The 18,626-nt window shown below is 35.6% G+C and overlaps 2 protein-coding genes, 1 long non-coding RNA gene and 1 other non-coding gene across 6 annotated transcripts; 2 read left to right on the forward strand and 2 right to left on the reverse strand.

Annotated features, from left to right (window-relative positions):
* On the forward strand, positions 1–2,811 carry LOC113783096 (WAT1-related protein At1g43650-like). The gene is made up of 7 exons (XM_027329131.1): positions 1–589; positions 700–765; positions 898–1,014; positions 1,103–1,337; positions 1,429–1,587; positions 1,917–2,068; positions 2,154–2,811. Exons 1-7 carry the CDS (start codon positions 384–386, stop codon positions 2,347–2,349), a joined length of 1,131 nt encoding a protein of 376 aa, XP_027184932.1. The 5' UTR covers positions 1–383; the 3' UTR covers positions 2,350–2,811.
* On the reverse strand, positions 2,723–13,117 carry LOC113783097. 3 transcript variants are annotated; one of them, XM_027329135.1, is made up of 5 exons: positions 12,891–13,117; positions 11,932–11,999; positions 4,575–5,919; positions 3,789–3,911; positions 2,723–2,852 (listed from the first exon to the last, which is right to left on the reverse strand). In XM_027329135.1, exons 2-3 carry the CDS (start codon positions 11,965–11,967, stop codon positions 5,020–5,022), a joined length of 936 nt encoding a protein of 311 aa, XP_027184936.1. In that variant the 5' UTR covers positions 11,968–11,999; positions 12,891–13,117; the 3' UTR covers positions 2,723–2,852; positions 3,789–3,911; positions 4,575–5,019. The 3 variants fall into 3 exon arrangements, with proteins under 3 accessions (XP_027184936.1, XP_027184933.1, XP_027184934.1); XM_027329132.1 differs by having other exon boundaries at positions 2,723–3,078; XM_027329133.1 differs by having other exon boundaries at positions 2,723–3,577.
* On the forward strand, positions 8,013–8,313 carry LOC113783099. The gene is made up of 3 exons (XR_003469883.1): positions 8,013–8,039; positions 8,110–8,172; positions 8,271–8,313. It is a non-coding gene; the product is annotated as an uncharacterized LOC113783099 (long non-coding RNA).
* Positions 13,118–18,282: 5,165 nt separating the features above from the next.
* On the reverse strand, positions 18,283–18,389 carry LOC113748546. The gene has a single exon (XR_003464399.1). It is a non-coding gene; the product is annotated as a small nucleolar RNA R71 (small nucleolar RNA).
* Between the last annotated feature and the right edge of the window lie 237 nt (positions 18,390–18,626).

Genomic DNA, 18,626 nt, shown 5'->3' on the forward strand with positions numbered 1-18,626 from the left:
AGTGCTTGCAACAAGAATCCTCCAACACAGAAGGCAACTAAAAACATACTACAAGAAAGAAAATATTACATGGAGAGAAAATATTCTTGAACTAGTACTTCAAAAATACTCAGGACAAAGACTCAAGAGTCAGGAGGGATCATGTCGATGTTGCTGTTTCCATGCACCTGACGGATCATCATTTCCAGTTGCAGTCAATTCAGTCCGTCCCTAATTAGTGAAGGCATATGTGCTTGACTCTATGATCTAGCTTGAGGACTTATGAGCATAGAGCAGGTATGAATGATCTTTCTGGCTGACTCTGAGTAGAGAGAGTGTTATATATATATATCAGAGTGCTTCCAACAAGAATCCTCCACCAAACATACTAGAAAGACAGCAATATGAGGGTTCTGCAAGGCATGAGGGAGTTTTACGTGGAGAGAAATAAGCCTTATATTGTAATGATCTTCATACAATTTGTGTATGCGGGGATGTCTCTTTTATCCAAGGCAGCAGTAAATAAAGGAATGAACCCTTATATATTTGTTGTTTATCGGCAAGCATTTGCGACGGCTGCCTTAGCTCCTTTTGCTGTATTCATTGAGAGGTAATGTCAAAGGTTCTTTCCTCTTCAGTTCCTCTATGTAGGCATTGCTACTGGTGATTAGACCATAAAGTTTTTCCCTGAAAATAATCCGCGTTCCTCTTCTGAATCAGAAAAACGAATTCTGCTTCATTGACATATATCCTACTGGGCAAGATATTTTTGACTTCTTTGTGCGGGTATGTGGTTCCTTTAAATAACAGTAGTGTATTAGGGAACTTTACGGTTGTATTGCTTTAATGAAATCTTAGCTCTTTTCGTTCTTCAAGGGTTGTAATTTCCTAATGATGCTTCTGCATGCTAAATTCCAGGATCACCATGAGCTTGAATCTCTACTATTTTGCCCTGAACTATGTTTCTGCCACGTTTGCTACAGCCATCACAAACACAATTCCTGCCATTACTTTCATCCTTGCTGTTTGCTTAAGGTATGGCCAGTTCCATTCAAAAATCAAATGGTATTAATCTCATCAGCTTACTAACTGAATTGGTGATCATTCATTCTGATCATTTCAGGATTGAGAAAATCTCAATTCAGCAACGTCATGGGATAGCCAAGATCTTGGGGTCTGCAGTAGGCCTTTCCGGGGCTCTAGTGTTTACGTTTTATAAAGGACCACCTTTGTATTCATCTGTTCACAGCAGCATCTCCCACAACGATTCTAAGAGTTACTCAAAAGAAGACTGGATAAAGGGTTCTCTGCTCATGCTCTTAGCCAACTTTACATGGTCTGTATGGCTCATAATGCAGGTCTATCCAAAACATTTTCTCCATACCTTTTCTTCAAAGTCAGAAATGAGGCTATTGGGAGTTTCTAACAAGTAATTCATTTATTTGCCAGGGTGCAGTTATCAAGGAATATCCAGCTAAACTACGTCTCACAGCTCTCCAAATTTTTTTCAGTAGCATACTGTCAGCAGCATGGGCCGTCGGCCATGAGAGGAAAGCAGAAGCATGGAAACTAGGATGGAACGTTAATCTCCTCTCTGTACTCTATTGTGTATGTTTACTGAATCCATTTCGGCTTTGTTCGTCAACTTAACATTTGATGCAACTGCAACTTCAACTCTGGAATCAAAATCAGGGGGCCATTTTCTGCTTTGGAGTTAACTGTAATAAGAATAGCAAGTTCTAGGATTTAATCAGGCATAGCTGCTTAATTTTTAATGCTCTATTTTTGAGGGATTATGTTCAAATCTTCCCTTCACCCCGTCCAGCAAATCACCTTACCCCACTCTGCTATGATTTCTTGCACACACCCTTCACCATGAACTAAAACGTGCCAGGAATTTGTGACTTGTTGAACTTTAATTAATTCCAACATTGCAGGGAATAGTTGTCACAGCAGTTAGTTACTGGCTGCAAATCTGGATAGTTCAGATCAAAGGCCCTGTATTTACAGCCATGTTCAGTCCACTTGCACTTCTAATAACAGCCATTTTCTCAGCTCTTATATTCAAGGAAACTCTACACTGGGGAAGGTTTGTCGTTCTACCATTTGATTACATAATATCACAGCTTCATTTTTTCTGTTCTTACTTTTATGTAAATGTCATTTCACTGTAGTGCCTGCGGTATTCTGTTGCTGGTCGTTGGTCTTTACAGCGTTTTATGGGGAAAACACAAAGAAGCAAATCTAGAAGCAAGCGAGAAACACGAAGCAGCAAGTCTAGAGACAGGTCAGAAAGAGAAAGAAGAAGAAGAAGTGAGAGAGGAAGAAGCGAAAGGGGAGAAGACACTAGAGTCCATTACATGTCAGTAACCATTCGTTTTGGAGCCAGCATACGCTTATTATGCTTTTTGTATCAAGAAGAACAGCCTCTTCAGTAGATCGATAAAGCATCATTTATATTCCAGAATTGATCAGGGAAAAATGAGAGGACTCATCCCCTTCTAAGATATGCATCTAGAAACCACTTTAAATCTCCCTTTGATGTGGGAAAACGGAAAGCCAGAAAACATGCAGCTAGGAGTATCATTTAAAAGGCAAGTTAAAAGTTTGACCTTAGCAGTATTTTTGGGTCGTTTTTTTTTTTTTGGTCCTTTCTTTTTTGGAATTTTCTTGGTAAAAGATGCTGGTGGTTGTCACTGCAACTCAGGCTGCAAGCTTGGCTTGCAAAGATAAGCAGCAGTAGTAATAGCAATTATTCCAGGCACAAACTGCATCGTCTCGGATTTCCTGGATTTAACCCTATACATATAATGCCATAGAGTTCCTTGGGCACCGGGGCTATGTAGCTGGTTAATTGTCTTCAGTATATTTTGCTACACAAGAACAGAGAGAGAATTTATTAACATGTGAGGAAGAACAAGTCAAAGAGAACATAAATCTGGAACCCGTTGCATAATGCAAGCCAGCAAGAGTTCTTTGATTTGTTTGGTCTAACTGTAATCCTGCCTAAGCAAAATTCAGGCTTCTTCAGAGAAGTGCAACAAAAACTTTCCCGAAAATGCTAATAATGCAGCCAATAAGTCAACAGCAGCACATCCTCTGTATCAACAAAAATTTTGGAATTAACAAGATACTAGAGTTATAGCTACCAAGGAAGGAAATCTCGCAACTACGCCTCAAAACGATGGAAGTTGGAACCATTTCAACAAATATAAAACTAACAAGTGAAGTCTTACAAAGTCTGTCAAGTCATTTCCAGAGAAGCCATTTTTATCTTGTTGGAAATGCAGTACTTATCACTTAAAAGTAGAAAATGCCAAACAACATGTAAAGATGTAGAAACTACATATAGTAGGAATTGAAGATTTCCACAGATGCTTATATGCTTGAGAAGAATTTTAAAGAGCGTAATGGTATCTTTTCCATCTACTATATATCCTTGTCTCCAGAAGATGATGATTTAAGATTGCCGCCAAACAGCTTTGCCACCTGTTTTGAAGGACAAAAAGGGGTGGAAAAAAAAGTGCAGTCCATATTCCTGGCGGGGCCTAAAAGCTTAAATGTGACCAAAGGTTGTAGAACTCTCTACCTAGCTAACCTGGCAAACAAGTTGTAGAGACCATCACATAATGCTGGCAGCCATCACATTTGCCAAGGTCAGGCATACTTTATAATGTATATCCTAGATCTCCAGTAGTAGTAAAGGAACAAAAAATGCAAAAGCAGATTCAACAGAAAAAGTGATGTCATAAATTGCCAACCAAAAACCATTCTAAATTTTCCTGGAACTTACAAGTTGAAGAGATTACCTGTCCTTAGTCCCAGCATCAGGAAATTATCAGATCTTGGAAAATGAGCAGATCAGGATGCTTCTATTGTTATGTCTGGAGACATGGAATACTTGTTCATTCCTTCTGCATGGAAAAGGATACCTGGCAGCGAGAAATACATGAGCAAAAGGTACTCTTGTGGAACAAATCAGGATGATGTTACATACTGATTGTCTGTATTCTATGTGAGAAAAATGAATACCTGACAACTAATGCAAAAGAAATATTTGACGACCACAATTTCCAATAGAGAGACAAGACAACAGCCAATAATAAAATCAGACTTGCAAATGATTCATATCGAGTCAGTAATTGTGTTATGGTCACGAATGTATATGTTGTGATTCAGGCACTTGGTAATTGTTTGTTATACTCATCAATTTAATTAGGGCATTCATCAGCTTCAAGTTTAATCAGGGCACTACTACTAGACCTCCACAATAATTAAATTAGTTGTTTCATGATTTGCAACTCAAAAGTCAAATCCTAACCTGAAACTAAAATGGCACATACAACATTCTTGATCTCCATTCAATTCCCAAACAATAAGCCCCAAACAGCTAGAAAGGAAAAAGAACCCAAACAGCAAAAAGTACATCAAAGTGAAACCCAACGCTCTGCTTATGGCAGACCTGTACTTGAATCAAGATGTGAACAGGTGCCATTAACACATACAAAATTAAATAATGAAAATAAGAAGGATGAAATTGTGAGAGAACAGACAATTTGGAAGCAGTAGCAAAGGGAGGGAGGGAGGGAGTTTACCCTTTTTCAACTTCTTATCAATTGTTTGAAGAATTAGCTCAAAACCCATTTACCAGCCTTCAGACAATGCTGATTTCTTGGTAGTCAGTATAAGAGATCTGATCTAACTGAAGTTCTCACAAAGCCCATAGTCACCAACCGCATACATAGAAATATATAATGCTAAATCTTGGGAATGAAAGCAATCCCCAATCGCATGATGCAATTGAAGAACTCAAGAACTTATTCCTCTGAACCAAAAGTGATTATATCAGGTCTTATGAAGAAGCTTTTTTGTGGTAAACCTCCTATAGAAAAGCAGCTTCTATTTGCCTCATCCTGACCAAGCCAATCAACTTCACACCCCTGGAAAGACTTACCTCAGTTTTCATTTTGAACAGATAAAACCAATCCGTCTTCTGTTTCTAAATCTAATTACAGTGACCCATGTTGGTCTCAAGATGGATTAGTCTACCAATTTTCCATGAATCTCACGCATTATTAACCCGGAATTATCAACGATCCTTTTACTCTCATAAACTAAAAAGCTACATAATTCATGCCTTGGTGCAGGCCTAAATGATCTTAACTCAAAAAGCGGATTTGAGATTGCTGAATTTGTGTACAATTCCCTTGCCGGATGAACGTGCTTCCACCAAAAATCAGATAAAGCTATCTTAAGAGCATCCCAGTATTCTGGATCTCGATACATCCGAAAGAGACTACTTCCTTTAACAGTCCATACATACATGTCCATCCAGTCTCGGTCCAGTATCTCCATTAAACCTTGAGCTTGTGGAATATAGTGGAGAGGGATCCGCTGCCATGGGAAAGCTTTAGTCATATCCCCATCATAAAAAGGGCATTTGACCTCCAGAACCCCTCTAGAGGGCAAACCATAAATAAGGCTCTCAACTAGCCCATCTGGAGAAGCTGCAAGCCAGTCATCTTCTTCATGGTTGGTTTTCCTATAAACTTGAAAATCAGGAAAGCATACAGTGTTCCCTGTTATTAGCTTATATCTTTCAAGAGCTTCCTCTTCCTTGATGTTACTCCAACATGTAGCCAAATTACCAGAAAATGGTTCTATTGCCCCAATCTTCTCCAACCATAGCTGGACTCTTCTTTTAGGCCAAAAACCAATAGCCCCACTAAAAGTACTTGCTGTCAATTTATGCTTCCTCAATTCTTGCCAATTCTTGAACCAGTGCTGAAGAGCACTGGATTGAAGAATAGGATATGCTTCATCAGGAAGTACTTTGGGAGAAAGGACGCCATTGGCGGTGCTATACTTTCTTTGGTGGCTGGAAAACTGGGAGACTATAATCTTTTTAATTTCACTGCTGCAACTGTGATACCTCAAATCCTGAAAAGAGGAAGTAGCAAAATAAAAGTCCTTGATGGCTCTAATACATGTCAAAATTACCATATGTATAATGCGGCCTGTTTGAGCAAAAGAGATTTTATTAATAAAAGGGCTGAAATAATATACTCTACACGAATGCAATTCACAACAGACATCTTGTTGGTTAATTTGCGCAACCCTATCCAGCCTTTCTTATGCAATCAATTTTACATGAGTGAGAAATAAATACCAAAACATCATAATTGCATAAACATGGAATAACTGCACATAACCTTAATATGACAAGACTCATGCAACATCTATCTTTATATCTTATAAGAAGACGTTTGGAGGGTTCCTGTTCATTGCAATTTCATCTGCTCTCTTCAGGGCCATTTTTGTCCTTACAGCCTTTTGGTTGTTCTTTTTCTTGGAGCTAAGACGTTTGGAGGGTTAGTGTTCATTACAATTCGTTTGCTCTCTTCAGGGCTATTTTTGTCCTCCAAGCCTTTTGGCTGTTCTTTTTCTTGTAGCTATTAGAACTGGTTGTTGCTTCTTGCAAGGCTTAGCCGAATGTTAGTGGAACAATGACTGTTTTGCAGCATTTACAAGAAGCATTAATGAGATGTGATGTTTATATCTATCAGCCAGCTCATTTTCTCTTGTTTAATTACATTTTTGTCCCTCAAAATATTCATTGAATGGACTATATATTTTCAACTCATGTCTAACAGTGTCATTTTACAATAGCTTTTACTTTTGGTGTTGGAAATTGGAAAATTGCTTCATGTATTCATGTTCCGTAGCTATTTGTATAAGCCCACAACTTTTTGCTTTATCCTACTACCTTCTGCTTCGTTTATGCTTCCTTTATTCATGCTATAAACTGTAAACCATGGCTTCAACTGATGCACTTGCACATTCAACGAATAAGAACATTGTTTGCAACCGAAGATTAAGAGAAAAATATGCTTCCTTATCAGTGGAAGAAAAAGAAGCTCGTAGAGCTAAACAAAGAGAAGCTTATCAAAAGAGGAGAGGAAGGAAAGCTGCTGCATCCACGTCTTCTATGAATCAACAGCAAACTGATGGTATCTAATTCAGTTTTGCCTTTATATTGTGTTTTTGTATGTAGCAGAAAGCAGTAATGCATCGTCTGAAATAAAAGAACAATAACGTAGTGAATAAAGGTGCTTCTCATGCATGCAATACTTAAGAATTTTCTTATGAGAAACCTGCTCACGAGAAAAACATAGATCGAGTAACCGATAACAAATTGCTCCCCAACAAAAAATATATTATAAGAACTAACCATCAGTAAGACAAACTACAATCACACTACTAATCTGGATTGTAGCATACAAAAAATATAATACTAACTGAGCAGTACTTGAAATGTTAATACAGCTAGCAGAGGTGTTGAAATTTAAAACTGTTCCTGCTTCACTTTTCTATATGATTTCATGCTTTAATTAATTAATGGCATTTAATGTTGACATTCTTGTCAAGTTAACAACTAAGCTGATGTTTTTCCCAAAAAAAAAAAAAACTAAGCTGATGTAAAATAGTAAACGTGCATAATGCATATAAATATATATCAGCATACGCATTTGTTTTTCCCACTAAGATTCCATATTATCCGGCCCGTCAATGCCATGCACCTCTTTTTCAATCACTGACTTATGCTTCTAAATTACTTTCTTCATAAATAAAGAGGAAAAAAATCTTCTATAAGCAATGTGAATTATGAAAATCTTGTATATCAGGTATAGAACTTCCAGTTGGGTGTGACGTACAGCAAAACAATGAGCACAATAACCAACAGAGTATTGCTGTTAAACAACTTCTGCAACAGAATAGAAACAAAGAGACTAATCTGCAACAATCTATTGCTGTCAAAAGTAATTCTCTGTGCAAAACCAATGGTAAATCAAAAGGCAAGCTGAAAAAGCATGATTCTGTATTTTTGACATTTGAACAAGGTTTGCCTACACAAATTAATTCTGTCTTCTATGTTTACACAAGTAATTCTGTATTCTATGTTTACCTTAATTCTGTATTTTTTTTTGCTCTTCTAGGTTCTTCATCAAAAAATTCGTCCAACTATAAATGCGGAAGAATCAATAAACTAAATGTGTCAGGTATTTCTTGTTATAATCATATTTATCACTCTATGTTTCATATAACAATTTCTTTGTTTTTATCTGGTAGGTGATCCTCCTATATGCGATAGCTGCTCTAATTTCTTGCATGAAACAGTTGATAATCTTGCAGGTTTAACCCCTTAATACTATTTTTACAAATATTTGCTCAGTGTTGGTTGGTCACTGAATTTGATTTATGTTCTTACACTTTTTTATTTACCTAATCAGGTATATCAATGACAGTACAGCCTCAGCCAGTGGAAACCAATGTCTCTAATGTCATAAAAAATCATCCAAAAGGTATGTATAACTAAAATGTATCTGAAAATGTTGCAAAACTTATATGTCCTTATCAGCAAAAAACAGAGATTAGTGTTCATACATTTCATCTGCCCTTATTACTGATTCTTGTAGTCATATGTTCAGAAAATTCATTATATATTAACATTACTCATTCTTGTAATTGTATGTTCAGAAAATTGATTACTAAGTCTTTATCGTTTTTGCAGTGAAAATGTATATAAAGATGAGAACTTTGATGAGACTCAGAGGCAACTACCTACATTGCAGCCCTCAAAGATTCAAAGATGCTTTTTTGTTGGAAGTTTTTGTTTTAAAGCCCACTTCTACAGACTGCTCATCTCCTTCATTAATATTTTAGCATTCATTTTATCAGGTTATATAAAATGCATTTGAAGAATAGGAAGCATAAGTTCCTTTTGCTTTCATATGTGTTCATTATTTATAACAAATCTCTATCTCCCCTCTCAGGTCTTTTGTTATTTGAATAAACTAAATCACTCATTGTTGTGATTCCTTGCAGTTGACCTTCTATTCAATGTATCAGAAGATTCAGATTATGTCCGGACTATTCTAGGTAGCATGTTATTGTTGAATTCTGCCTTCTAAATTTGTTAAGTATTTCTATGTATTGCATCTATAAGAAAATAAATCATGGTTAGATAAATACTGATTTTGCACTATAAAGTAGCACTGGTATTACATAACTTAACTATGCATTTCTTTTTAACCATGCCATGCACGTCTTACTTTATTTTCTATTATATACTTTTGTCTCAGCTAAAGCTATAGACAAACGTCCTGACCTCAAAACTAAGGCTGCTGAGTCAATAAAGTAGCAAAGATAGATGCAAGATCAAGTCATTATTGAAAGGATGCTTGATAAGTACGTAAACTTCTGAAACATTACATTATACTATACATTTCAAAATTTTCTCATTATCTCATTTTTTGACCTCCCTGTAGAATAAGCATAAAATACCAAAGATTTAATAAGCTTCAGCAAGCACTTACAAGAAGTGACAACATTCAAGTAACCATATACTATTGTAATCATGTCTCTCACAATTTTGCCAGCTCTAGAGAATATCAACGTGATGTGATTATATCTACTATCCAATTCATTCTTATAAACCTTATTCCTAATTCTAGAAAATGCTGGTCCAAGTGTATCAGATGTCAAAACTTCAGAAATTCTAACCTCAACTACTTTAATGCATATGTCACCTGATTATTTAAGCATATGTCAGCTTCTCATGTTTTTGGATAGACCACAAGACATTGCTGCTGTATTTGAGAAACTCTTAAGAGCAAAAAGTAAGAATGATGGTTTATTGGGATTTCAAATAGCATTTGACCTTGTAGAGAATGAACACCAAGCTTATCTTTTGAAAATGAGGGACTAACTTTCCAGTCCCAAGAAAGATATTCAGATAACAGAGGGTAATCAAAATTCTGAAGGAAACTATTTATGCTACAAAGTTATCAAAAATAAAAGGGATGCTGTCTCGAAGACTTCCATACAGTTGACATTGCAATTCTTATATAGTTATAATAAGTAAGACATTTTTCCTATTTCTTTTCTTTTCTTCCCAAGATGCTTTCCCAGTTTACTAGATTTCTTTGAAACATTTGACTAATTGTTAGCTTTTTGCATATTAGATTGCATTTCATAATTCTCAACACAATAAAGCAATCTGTTAAGATCAGAAATAATATTTTAGTTAGCACAAGATAAGATGTGCATAATAGTTTAAAAACATGGTTAGTTAGTTCAAAATAAGATCTGAGTACGATCACTCAATCACATTTAGTAAATCAAATTTGATTACAATGAAAAACATATCAAAGACAAATAGCAAATAGCAAGCATTCTCAATTTCAAATTTTGTATGCTCAGTAACTTTTTCACATGAACAAAGTTCAGTTTTCAGAATTAAATCAGAGGCTGTTTCTCCAAATCCCACATTAACTACTTTACATTCCATATTTACAAGGGGAAAATTTTTTTATTCAAGGGGAAATTCCAAAACTTACAAGGAGGAAAAGGAATTGAGAGTCAAGTTAGTTTTCAAAACATTTGTAAAATATGGTGCTTTGTTTAAAAGTTAAAGTTTGATATCAAGTTTTTGATATCATAGCACAATCATAGGAACGGATATCAAGTTTTTGATGCTCATATATTTCATTGTATGATAAACAACTATGACAATATGGTGCGTTACTGAGAATACTGATTCTATGATGGAGAGGACTCAAAACATCTTGTAGTCATTGAAAAATATTAAGTTGTTTAGTGATGCATTTTGTGTCAGTTGATGTTTCTTAGCATATAAAGTTTTTTTTGCATTCGACAATGTTCCACAAACATACACTTTTTAAGTACAAATTTTAAGTACACACCACATCCATCCATACATATAATTTTAAGTACAAATTATACTATAATATGCACTAAAATATATAATATAATACCTACCATAATATGTATGATTAGGACTATCAATAGGTCTAACTGGCATGAGTTTGGCCTATTCAACTTGAGAAAAGTATGATTGAATCAGTAAGACTCGATTTAAACATGAGTAGAGCCTGGGTGTCATTTGGCTTGATCCAGTTAGAATCTGATCCATTAAAGGTTACATTAAAAGTGTATGTTTTGTATGTAATAATGTGTATATTGTGTTTAATAGTGAGTTTGGGCCAATTGTGAAATAGGCCTGAAATGGACCAGTTCAAACATGCTACTGTGCACCTACTTTCCTCATTGTTTTATATGCTGCATAATGATAAAAGTAGTTATCTCTATCTAACATTTTGTATTTGTTTAAACTGTCACAACTAGCTCACCAGAGCTACAAATTGGACTAAGTTTAGCGCAACAGCACTACAACTTATTGACAGCGGCCATCTACAACAACGAAAATCACTAATGGCTCCTTGTCACAGAATGAGGCTGGTGGTGGTGGCAGCCCATATTCAGAAACATAAACATTGGTATTTGTCTTATTGCATTATGTAAAGAAGTACTTATTTTTATGTTTCCACTTTTCTACTTTTTTTTTTAAAAATCATCTCCTACAGGTTATTCAGCATAGTACCTACCTTAGTCTTGGTTTACATTTTGCTGCATCAGAATTAAGCAACGATGTTAGGCAAACAGCAGTTTCGGCATCTAGTTTGTTTCTCTTACGTTCAGGCTTAGCACGCACTTATGGTTTATGTTCTGGACTATAAAAATTTGACACCAAACCTTTACTTCTCCAAACAAGTTTTCATATTATGTCTTTGCTCTTAACTTTTTCTAGCCTTCTACAAGAATCAATGAATATGCACAGATTCAATAATTCATCTAATTGAGTTGCTAACCTTAAAATACACATGTTATTGCTGAAGCCTTTAACATCAGATGTAATTGATTTTATTCATGAAGAAGCTTTTATAACAATGACCTGAGTGATTCCACGGTTAATGCATTCAGGTAATTGGAAAAAATTATTCTGGTTAAGCATGAGGATGCTATGAACGAGATGCATAAATTGCTTTGAAAGACAAAACATAACAAAGTAACTGCAGTTGTTGTTCTTACTATTTTTAGCCAATCTTGGTACTGGAATCTGCTCATATACTTCCTTAGCTTATGCTCTAGCACTTCAGCTATCATGAGAAACAAAAAGACAAAGCAGAGTTATATTCCATCATTTTTTATCTACTTCTGTAATCAAGAATGAAAAAAACACACCATTTTCATTTGACATTCAGTCACAATAGATCTATCATACGTTCAAAGTTTTTCAATTATTACAGGCATTACTCACAGATTATTATGTGATTGGCAGATCCACGGTAGTGCCTAATTTTTATTTTAAACGTTTTTATCATGACACAAACGTTATAAAGCTCACCATTAGTTTGCAAGTAATGTATTTTCCCTGTAATTAACTATTACCTTTGCTCTTCAGCTCCACTCACCCCAAAAAAAAAACCTATTATCTTTGGTTCAAGATTCCCAGTTGAGAGTTGTAACTCACTGTTGTGAATTATTACCCCATGTTGTCTGTGGATCTATCAGCCATGTTCTTTTTCTCTCACCTTTCTCACACTCCCCTCTTCTCATTTCTCCCTTGCCCAGTCTCCCCTGCACACACTACACACAGCGGACACCAGACATAGATGTGTGCAAAAAACGTACAGACATGGCTGTCGTGAACCAGAGTGGGATGGCTCCAATATTCACGTTCATGAGAAGTGACAATATGGGTTAAGCGTCATTTGGGTTCGCCTCAGTTCAGCCAAAAAGATTAGAAAGATGGTCTGGTCACGGCTCAAATATGGCTTCATCTATTTCCAATCAGATTTCAATTTTCCCTATTTTCAAACCCTATTCCTTAGAAATCATCCATAAGATAACAAAATTGACCCCTCGGCCAAAGTATCGACCAAGAAATGAAAGGGATGAATTTCCCACGCCTCGGCTACCCGCCGCACAAAAAACACAGAATTTGAACAGAAAAAATTAATCAAATTAAATCATACTGAAAATATTACCACTGCCAAGATGCAATAAGCTGAGAGGGCGACAAGAATTCTGGAAACACGAACAGAAGGGTACAGCGAAGCGAGAAGGAAGCCCTGCAGCAGCCGCAGACCTAAATCAGGACAGCGAAGGTTTAATCGACGACGCCATGGATAATATCCTCACCATTGTCACTCTATTTCTCTGTTCCCCGCTCGCTCTCTCGTACATATGACCGAATTTCTATACATGCAGAGCAAAGAAGCTCTGAACTCTGAAGTGAAGCGTAGTGAAACCAAGATATTAGATGCGCAAATTATTTGCAAACTGAGGACCCACGACCCTCCTCAAGACCCTCATCGAGTTGCCGGTTTTTTAGGTTTATCTGGAATTAAGAAGGGTTAAAAACAAAAAAGCCCCCTGTGATAAACCTAATACACAGAAAAGCCCCTTATGGTTTCAAAATATACAACACGACCCCTCATGCTTTGAACTAAATTGTAAATGTGACGGAATCCGTTAAACTTAACGGAAATGACATATTGAAACCTAAAAAAAATTTTTTATACCTAATTTTTATCAAATATACCTATTCTACCCCTTAACTCTCAATTCTCTCTACTTAGAAAATAAAATAAATGATTTTTTGAGCTGTTTTTTTGTTGAATTATATCAGGGTATTTTGGTCATTTTGACCATTTCCGTTAAGTTTAACGGATTCCGTCACCTTTACAATTTAGTTCAAAGCATGAGGGATCGTGTTGTATATTTTGAAACCATGAGGGGCTTTTCTGTGTATTAGGTTTATCATAGGGGGCTTTTTTGTTTTTTACCCAATTAAGAATTACTAGTAATTTAATTCTGATTTCTTCTGTTGAAAGAAAAAGAAAGTATGAAGGAGTTTCTGAGTGTCATGGGGGTTAGTACACCTTTAGTAGCAGTGACTTTTCTGACCTTTCCAAAAAAATCCCACGTCGATCATTTGGGAGGGGGGGTTAGAGTTAGATTATTAGTTCCCTGGGTGGCTTCAAGAGTTGCGACTTTTGAGGTTTACTTGAAATTAAGGATTAGTGATTTAATTCTGATTTCTTCTGTCAAAAGAGGACCTACGACCCAAGACCAAAAAGCATGTGTTTTGTGATTATTTCAACTCCATACCTTCTGAATTTACAATTTACCTTTTCAGATAAATAAAAGAAATAAAACAAAACAAAAAAATTACATCTTCACAATATTTCCTAACTCTAGTATCATTTTATATACTTGTTAAACCTCTCTGCTCCTATTTGTCTTGTATCAGTAACTAAGCATCTTATCTATCAACACTTAGCTCCTCTTATTAACTAATATCTATTGCTTTTGCATGTCAGGGAAGCTTACTAACAGGTCTAAAGCTCCCACGCCTTGCGTGGGAAGCAACCCCTAGTAACTAGAATGTGTATAAGCATTTAGAGAGGAAGCTACAAAAGTATTCTCTTATTGAACATCGAAAATTTATCGAAACAGGAAGAAAATCGATTCTGTTCTTTAAGCAGAGAGCGTAAAAATAAAAAGTGAAGACAGAATAAACACCATTTATGAGTGACTATTCATATTTAAGCAGCGCAGTAATCTAAGCTCAACAATCAATTACTGTGTGTATCAAGAGAATAAGAAATGATGTTGTTCCACTAAATTAAAGATAATCATCCTATATTTGAACCTTATTCTCCAAACTTTAGTGAGTTACAGATATTTCTACTTTATTCTAGGAATAGATTATGGGTCTGTCTGATAATATAAAAAAGTGCTGAATCTGAATTTTTTCAGATATTCAGATGTTTTGAGTATTTGATAAATGAAAATTCATTTGCTGAACTTGTTAAGTAGTGCTGGACTTGTGTGTATATTTTTTAACACAAGAATCCTAACTGAATGCTTAATTTTGATAGAAATCAATAGAATTATTTCAATTACCTTATCTTATCTATCAAATCTACCATTGTTTGTTAATTATGTTTAAAATTCTTATCTAATTAAACAATCTAATATTCTCTATCTAATGATTTTCTATTTCTTTTTTTCTCCCTTTTGAATGATTTTCACATCTTTTCTATACTCCTCATATAATATATTTCATCTTTTATATTAATTTTATTTAAAAATAAATATTGTCATTTTCATACCTAACATTTTTAGCTAATAAAATCATAGGTTCTATTTCTTTTTTGGATGAAAAGATATAAGGGCAAATTTATCAAATTTAACTTATTAAGTATTAAGTTATAAATGTTTATCAAAAAGTATAAATAGATTTAATATTAAAATTCAGATATTAATATATTTCTTTTCAGTACTTAAAATTCAGCAAATTAATTGTTTCAGTACTCAGATTTAAGGAACCGAATTTCTTTTGCTTGCTCGGGAGTTTCTGAAAATTTACAGAGATGTTGAGCACAATGAACAAGGCCAATCAAAGTTTGAGTGCTACAAATAAGCTTTTCAAAGTTGGAAGAAATTACAGTCATATATCACCATAAACCTTAGAGAAGCTATTGTTTGGATTGCCGGTTTCCGTCAAAAAATTACGTCGTTTTCCGTGATCACATTTCCCTATTACCTTTTTCCCTCACATACATCAAATCACTACAGTAATTTTTCCATGAAAAATCACGGAAAATGCAATCCAAAAACAACCTAAGTTATTGGTAATAGAAATACTTCGATCAAATCAAGCAAGCAAACATCTGCAATATTGCTTGAGAGGGAAAGACAATACTTTAAGACTCAACCAATGAGAAAAAACTTCAGGGATGCTTTGTTGTTTTCCACTATCCTATTGGGTATTCATTAATTCGCTTGTACTGTAACACAGAACACTGCTAAAAAAAAAAGTTACACAGAACAGCAACAACCAAAATTACCATCAAGAATAGGAAGAAGGAAAAAAAAGGGAAAACTACGACTACCGGAAAATAAGGCTTTCTTTTCTCCTTTTCTTTATGCACAGTAATTAGAAAACAACAATTCAGCTCAGTATGGATAACAAAGAGCCAAAATCAACAGACCACCTAAACTCCTAACGTAGAAAAAATAAATTAACTAACTAAAATCAGAAGATTGCTGAATTCAGCAGGTAAGCAAAGCAAACATTCAGCTCAAGCTATTTCAAAATCAAACCTCACTCAGCAAACAAATTAACATCCAAATACTCGTAACTGAAGCCACACAAAGTTACAATCTTTACTTGATGGGTTTCGCTTTTTCTTATCCCTTCCCCACCTGAACCTGTATATGATATACACCTGCAAATTCAGAATCTCCTATAGCCATAATAGGAATTTCAGTAAAGGGACTGTTTGAACATCAAAGAGTGATAGGGTGTTAATTGTTAGTAATTTTATTGTTAATTCTCCTCTTTATCCTTGCCAAATATTGCTTTAATTGTCAATATATATTTATATTTGGTATTTGGATATAATTTCAGAAATTGGAGCAGAAACCTCTTGAGAAGATTATTGTGAAGCTTTACACAATTCTGGTGCAAACCAACGAGAAAGAATGGAATTGTATTTGGGAATTCAATTTGGTTAGACAACATATCAAAGTTGGTGGGGACCGCAAATAAGTTGTATTGTCTAAAGTTTGCTTTCTTTGCACATTTGTGGTATTGCTTTCTTGTTTGTGAACGTGTGCACTTGGTCAAAAGAGAAACCGACAAACCATAGTTGGCTTTGCTTTTGTTTTCGGTGGAGTTGATTAGGTAGGGAAGGAATGTTTTCTTTTGTAAGCGTGGAGTGAAGTTTCGGATTGGCTTGTGTTTATATGTGGGAGAGCCACACATTTCCGAAGGGAGTTTTTCTTCTTCTCTTCCGTGAGACTATTTTTATTGTATTAGACTACAGAGAATATAATTCTTATTTTTAATTATTAGTAAGAGATAAATGTCTTTGAGTTCAATTAAATTGCGTGGGAATTTTCTTATGAGGCGTGGCTAATTTTCTCCTCTAGTCAAGGATCAACGCGAAGACGCAGTCCCAAATATCTGTGAGATCTAATTAATTTTACGTGTTCCTTAAATTGTTAATATTTGCATGTTTTCTATTTTAATTTCCATGGGATTATTTTGTTAATTGGATATCAAGGGCCCGATGTGCAATTTGACTTATTAATCTCCTGTCAAATTAATCAATTAAATCCGTAATTGTTTAGTTGGTTAATATTAGTGACAACTAGTATTTTCACATACTAGGAGAACATGCAATCTGATTTAAATAACCCTCGTAGCGTGTTATTAATTTGGGTTAGGCTTTTCTAGTTTTTAATGCAATTAGGAAATTAATTCCTACAGTCGTACCTAAGAGTATTTCCTGGTTAGAGGTAATCAACGGTCGTACCTTGGTTATCAATAAATTAAGGAAAAGCTGGTCGTTAGAGTTTATCGGCGGCTATAACTAGCCTATTAATAAAATTAAGTGAACCTTCTTTGCATCAATGATCGGATGAATGGACTGTGTCTGCGTAGTTGTATCCTTGGCTAGAATTTATTTATCATTTATTTACTTGCTATTTACAATTGTATTAATTAATTAATTATTTTTGGTTAATTATTTTTAGTTAAATTGTTTAATTATTTATTTTATATTTCATCCTGATAAAAATCCCCCGTGTCTCAAATTTAAAAAGGAGTCAAATTTTTCCCAGTCCCTGTGGATTCGACCCTACTCACTACTATACACAGAAAATTTATTTTTTTCGAGTAGGTATTTATTATTGCACAGGCTCGACTCCTGTCAATTTTTGGCGCCGTTGCCGGGGACTGGCGTTAATCATTTGTTTCTTTTTAAGTTCATTTTTTTTCTGGTATTTTTCTAGTTTATGCCTCGCTCTTCTCGTACAGGCGAATTAATTTTCGACCCTGAAGTAGAGAAGACCGCGCGTAGAACGAGAAAAGAAACCAGGCGGCTCAGGGAGGAGCAATACGATATTGCACCTCAGGAACTTGATCCAGAGGTTGAGCCGACAAATTTGTCTGGTGACAATTCAAGTGATTCAGACCAAGAGGAAGTCACTATGGCAAATGCACGAACACTAAGGGAGTTGGCTGCTCCTGATTTAAATCAGCAGCCCTTGTGCATTACTTTTCCACATTTAAATGATGACACTCCCTTTGAACTAAAATCTGGTCTAATTCATCTCTTGCCATCTTTCCATGGTCTATCAGGTGAGGAGCCCTACAAGCACTTGCAAGAGTTCGACGTCGTTTGCAACAGTATGAAGCCTCCGGGAATTACAGAAGAGCAAATAAAGATGAGGGCTTTCCCCTTCTCTTTGAAGGACTCTGCAAAAGACTGGCTCTACTACCTACCGCCTGGTAGTATCACCACGTGGGATCAATTGAAGAAAAAATTTCTGGACAAGTACTTTCCAGCGTCTCGAGCTGCGAGCCTGAGGAAAGAGATATGTGGTATCAAACAACACCCTAGCGAGTCTCTCTATGAGTACTGGGAGAGATTTAAGAAACTGTGCACCAAATGCCCTCAGCATCAAATAAGTGAGCAACTGCTCATTCAATATTTCTATGAGGGGTTGCTTTTCAGGGACAGAAGCATAATCGATGCTGCAAGTGGAGGGGCGTTGGTGAACAAAACCCCTCGAGGAGCATGGGAGTTGATTGAAGGGATGGCTGAGAACTCACAGCAGTTTGGTTCAAGAGAGGACATCCCGACGCGTAGGGTGAATGAGGTGGAAACGTCCTCTATCCAACAGCAGATCTCCGAATTAACATC

This window comes from Coffea eugenioides, chromosome 9, assembly GCF_003713205.1.
Source record: "Coffea eugenioides isolate CCC68of chromosome 9, Ceug_1.0, whole genome shotgun sequence".
NCBI classification, from domain to species: Eukaryota; Viridiplantae; Streptophyta; class Magnoliopsida; order Gentianales; family Rubiaceae; genus Coffea; species Coffea eugenioides.

What these genes read in the sequence shown, in the direction of transcription:
- LOC113783096 (XM_027329131.1), top strand. Translation starts at nt 384, where the DNA reads ATGAGGGTTCTGCAAGGCATGAGGGAGTTTTACGTGGAGAGAAATAAG. An exon ending in TTTGCTGTATTCATTGAGAG is followed by an intron (nt 590 to 699) that starts GTAATGTCAAAG and finishes CTTCTGAATCAG; the next exon opens with AAAAACGAATTCTGCTTCAT. An exon ending in ATCCTTGCTGTTTGCTTAAG is followed by an intron (nt 1,015 to 1,102) that starts GTATGGCCAGTT and finishes TGATCATTTCAG; the next exon opens with GATTGAGAAAATCTCAATTC.
- LOC113783097 (XM_027329135.1), bottom strand. Translation starts at nt 11,967, where the DNA reads ATGAGCAGATTCCAGTACCAAGATTGGCTAAAAATA. An exon ending in ACCAAGATTGGCTAAAAATA is followed by an intron (nt 5,920 to 11,931) that starts GTAAGAACAACA and finishes TCCTCTTTTCAG; the next exon opens with GATTTGAGGTATCACAGTTG.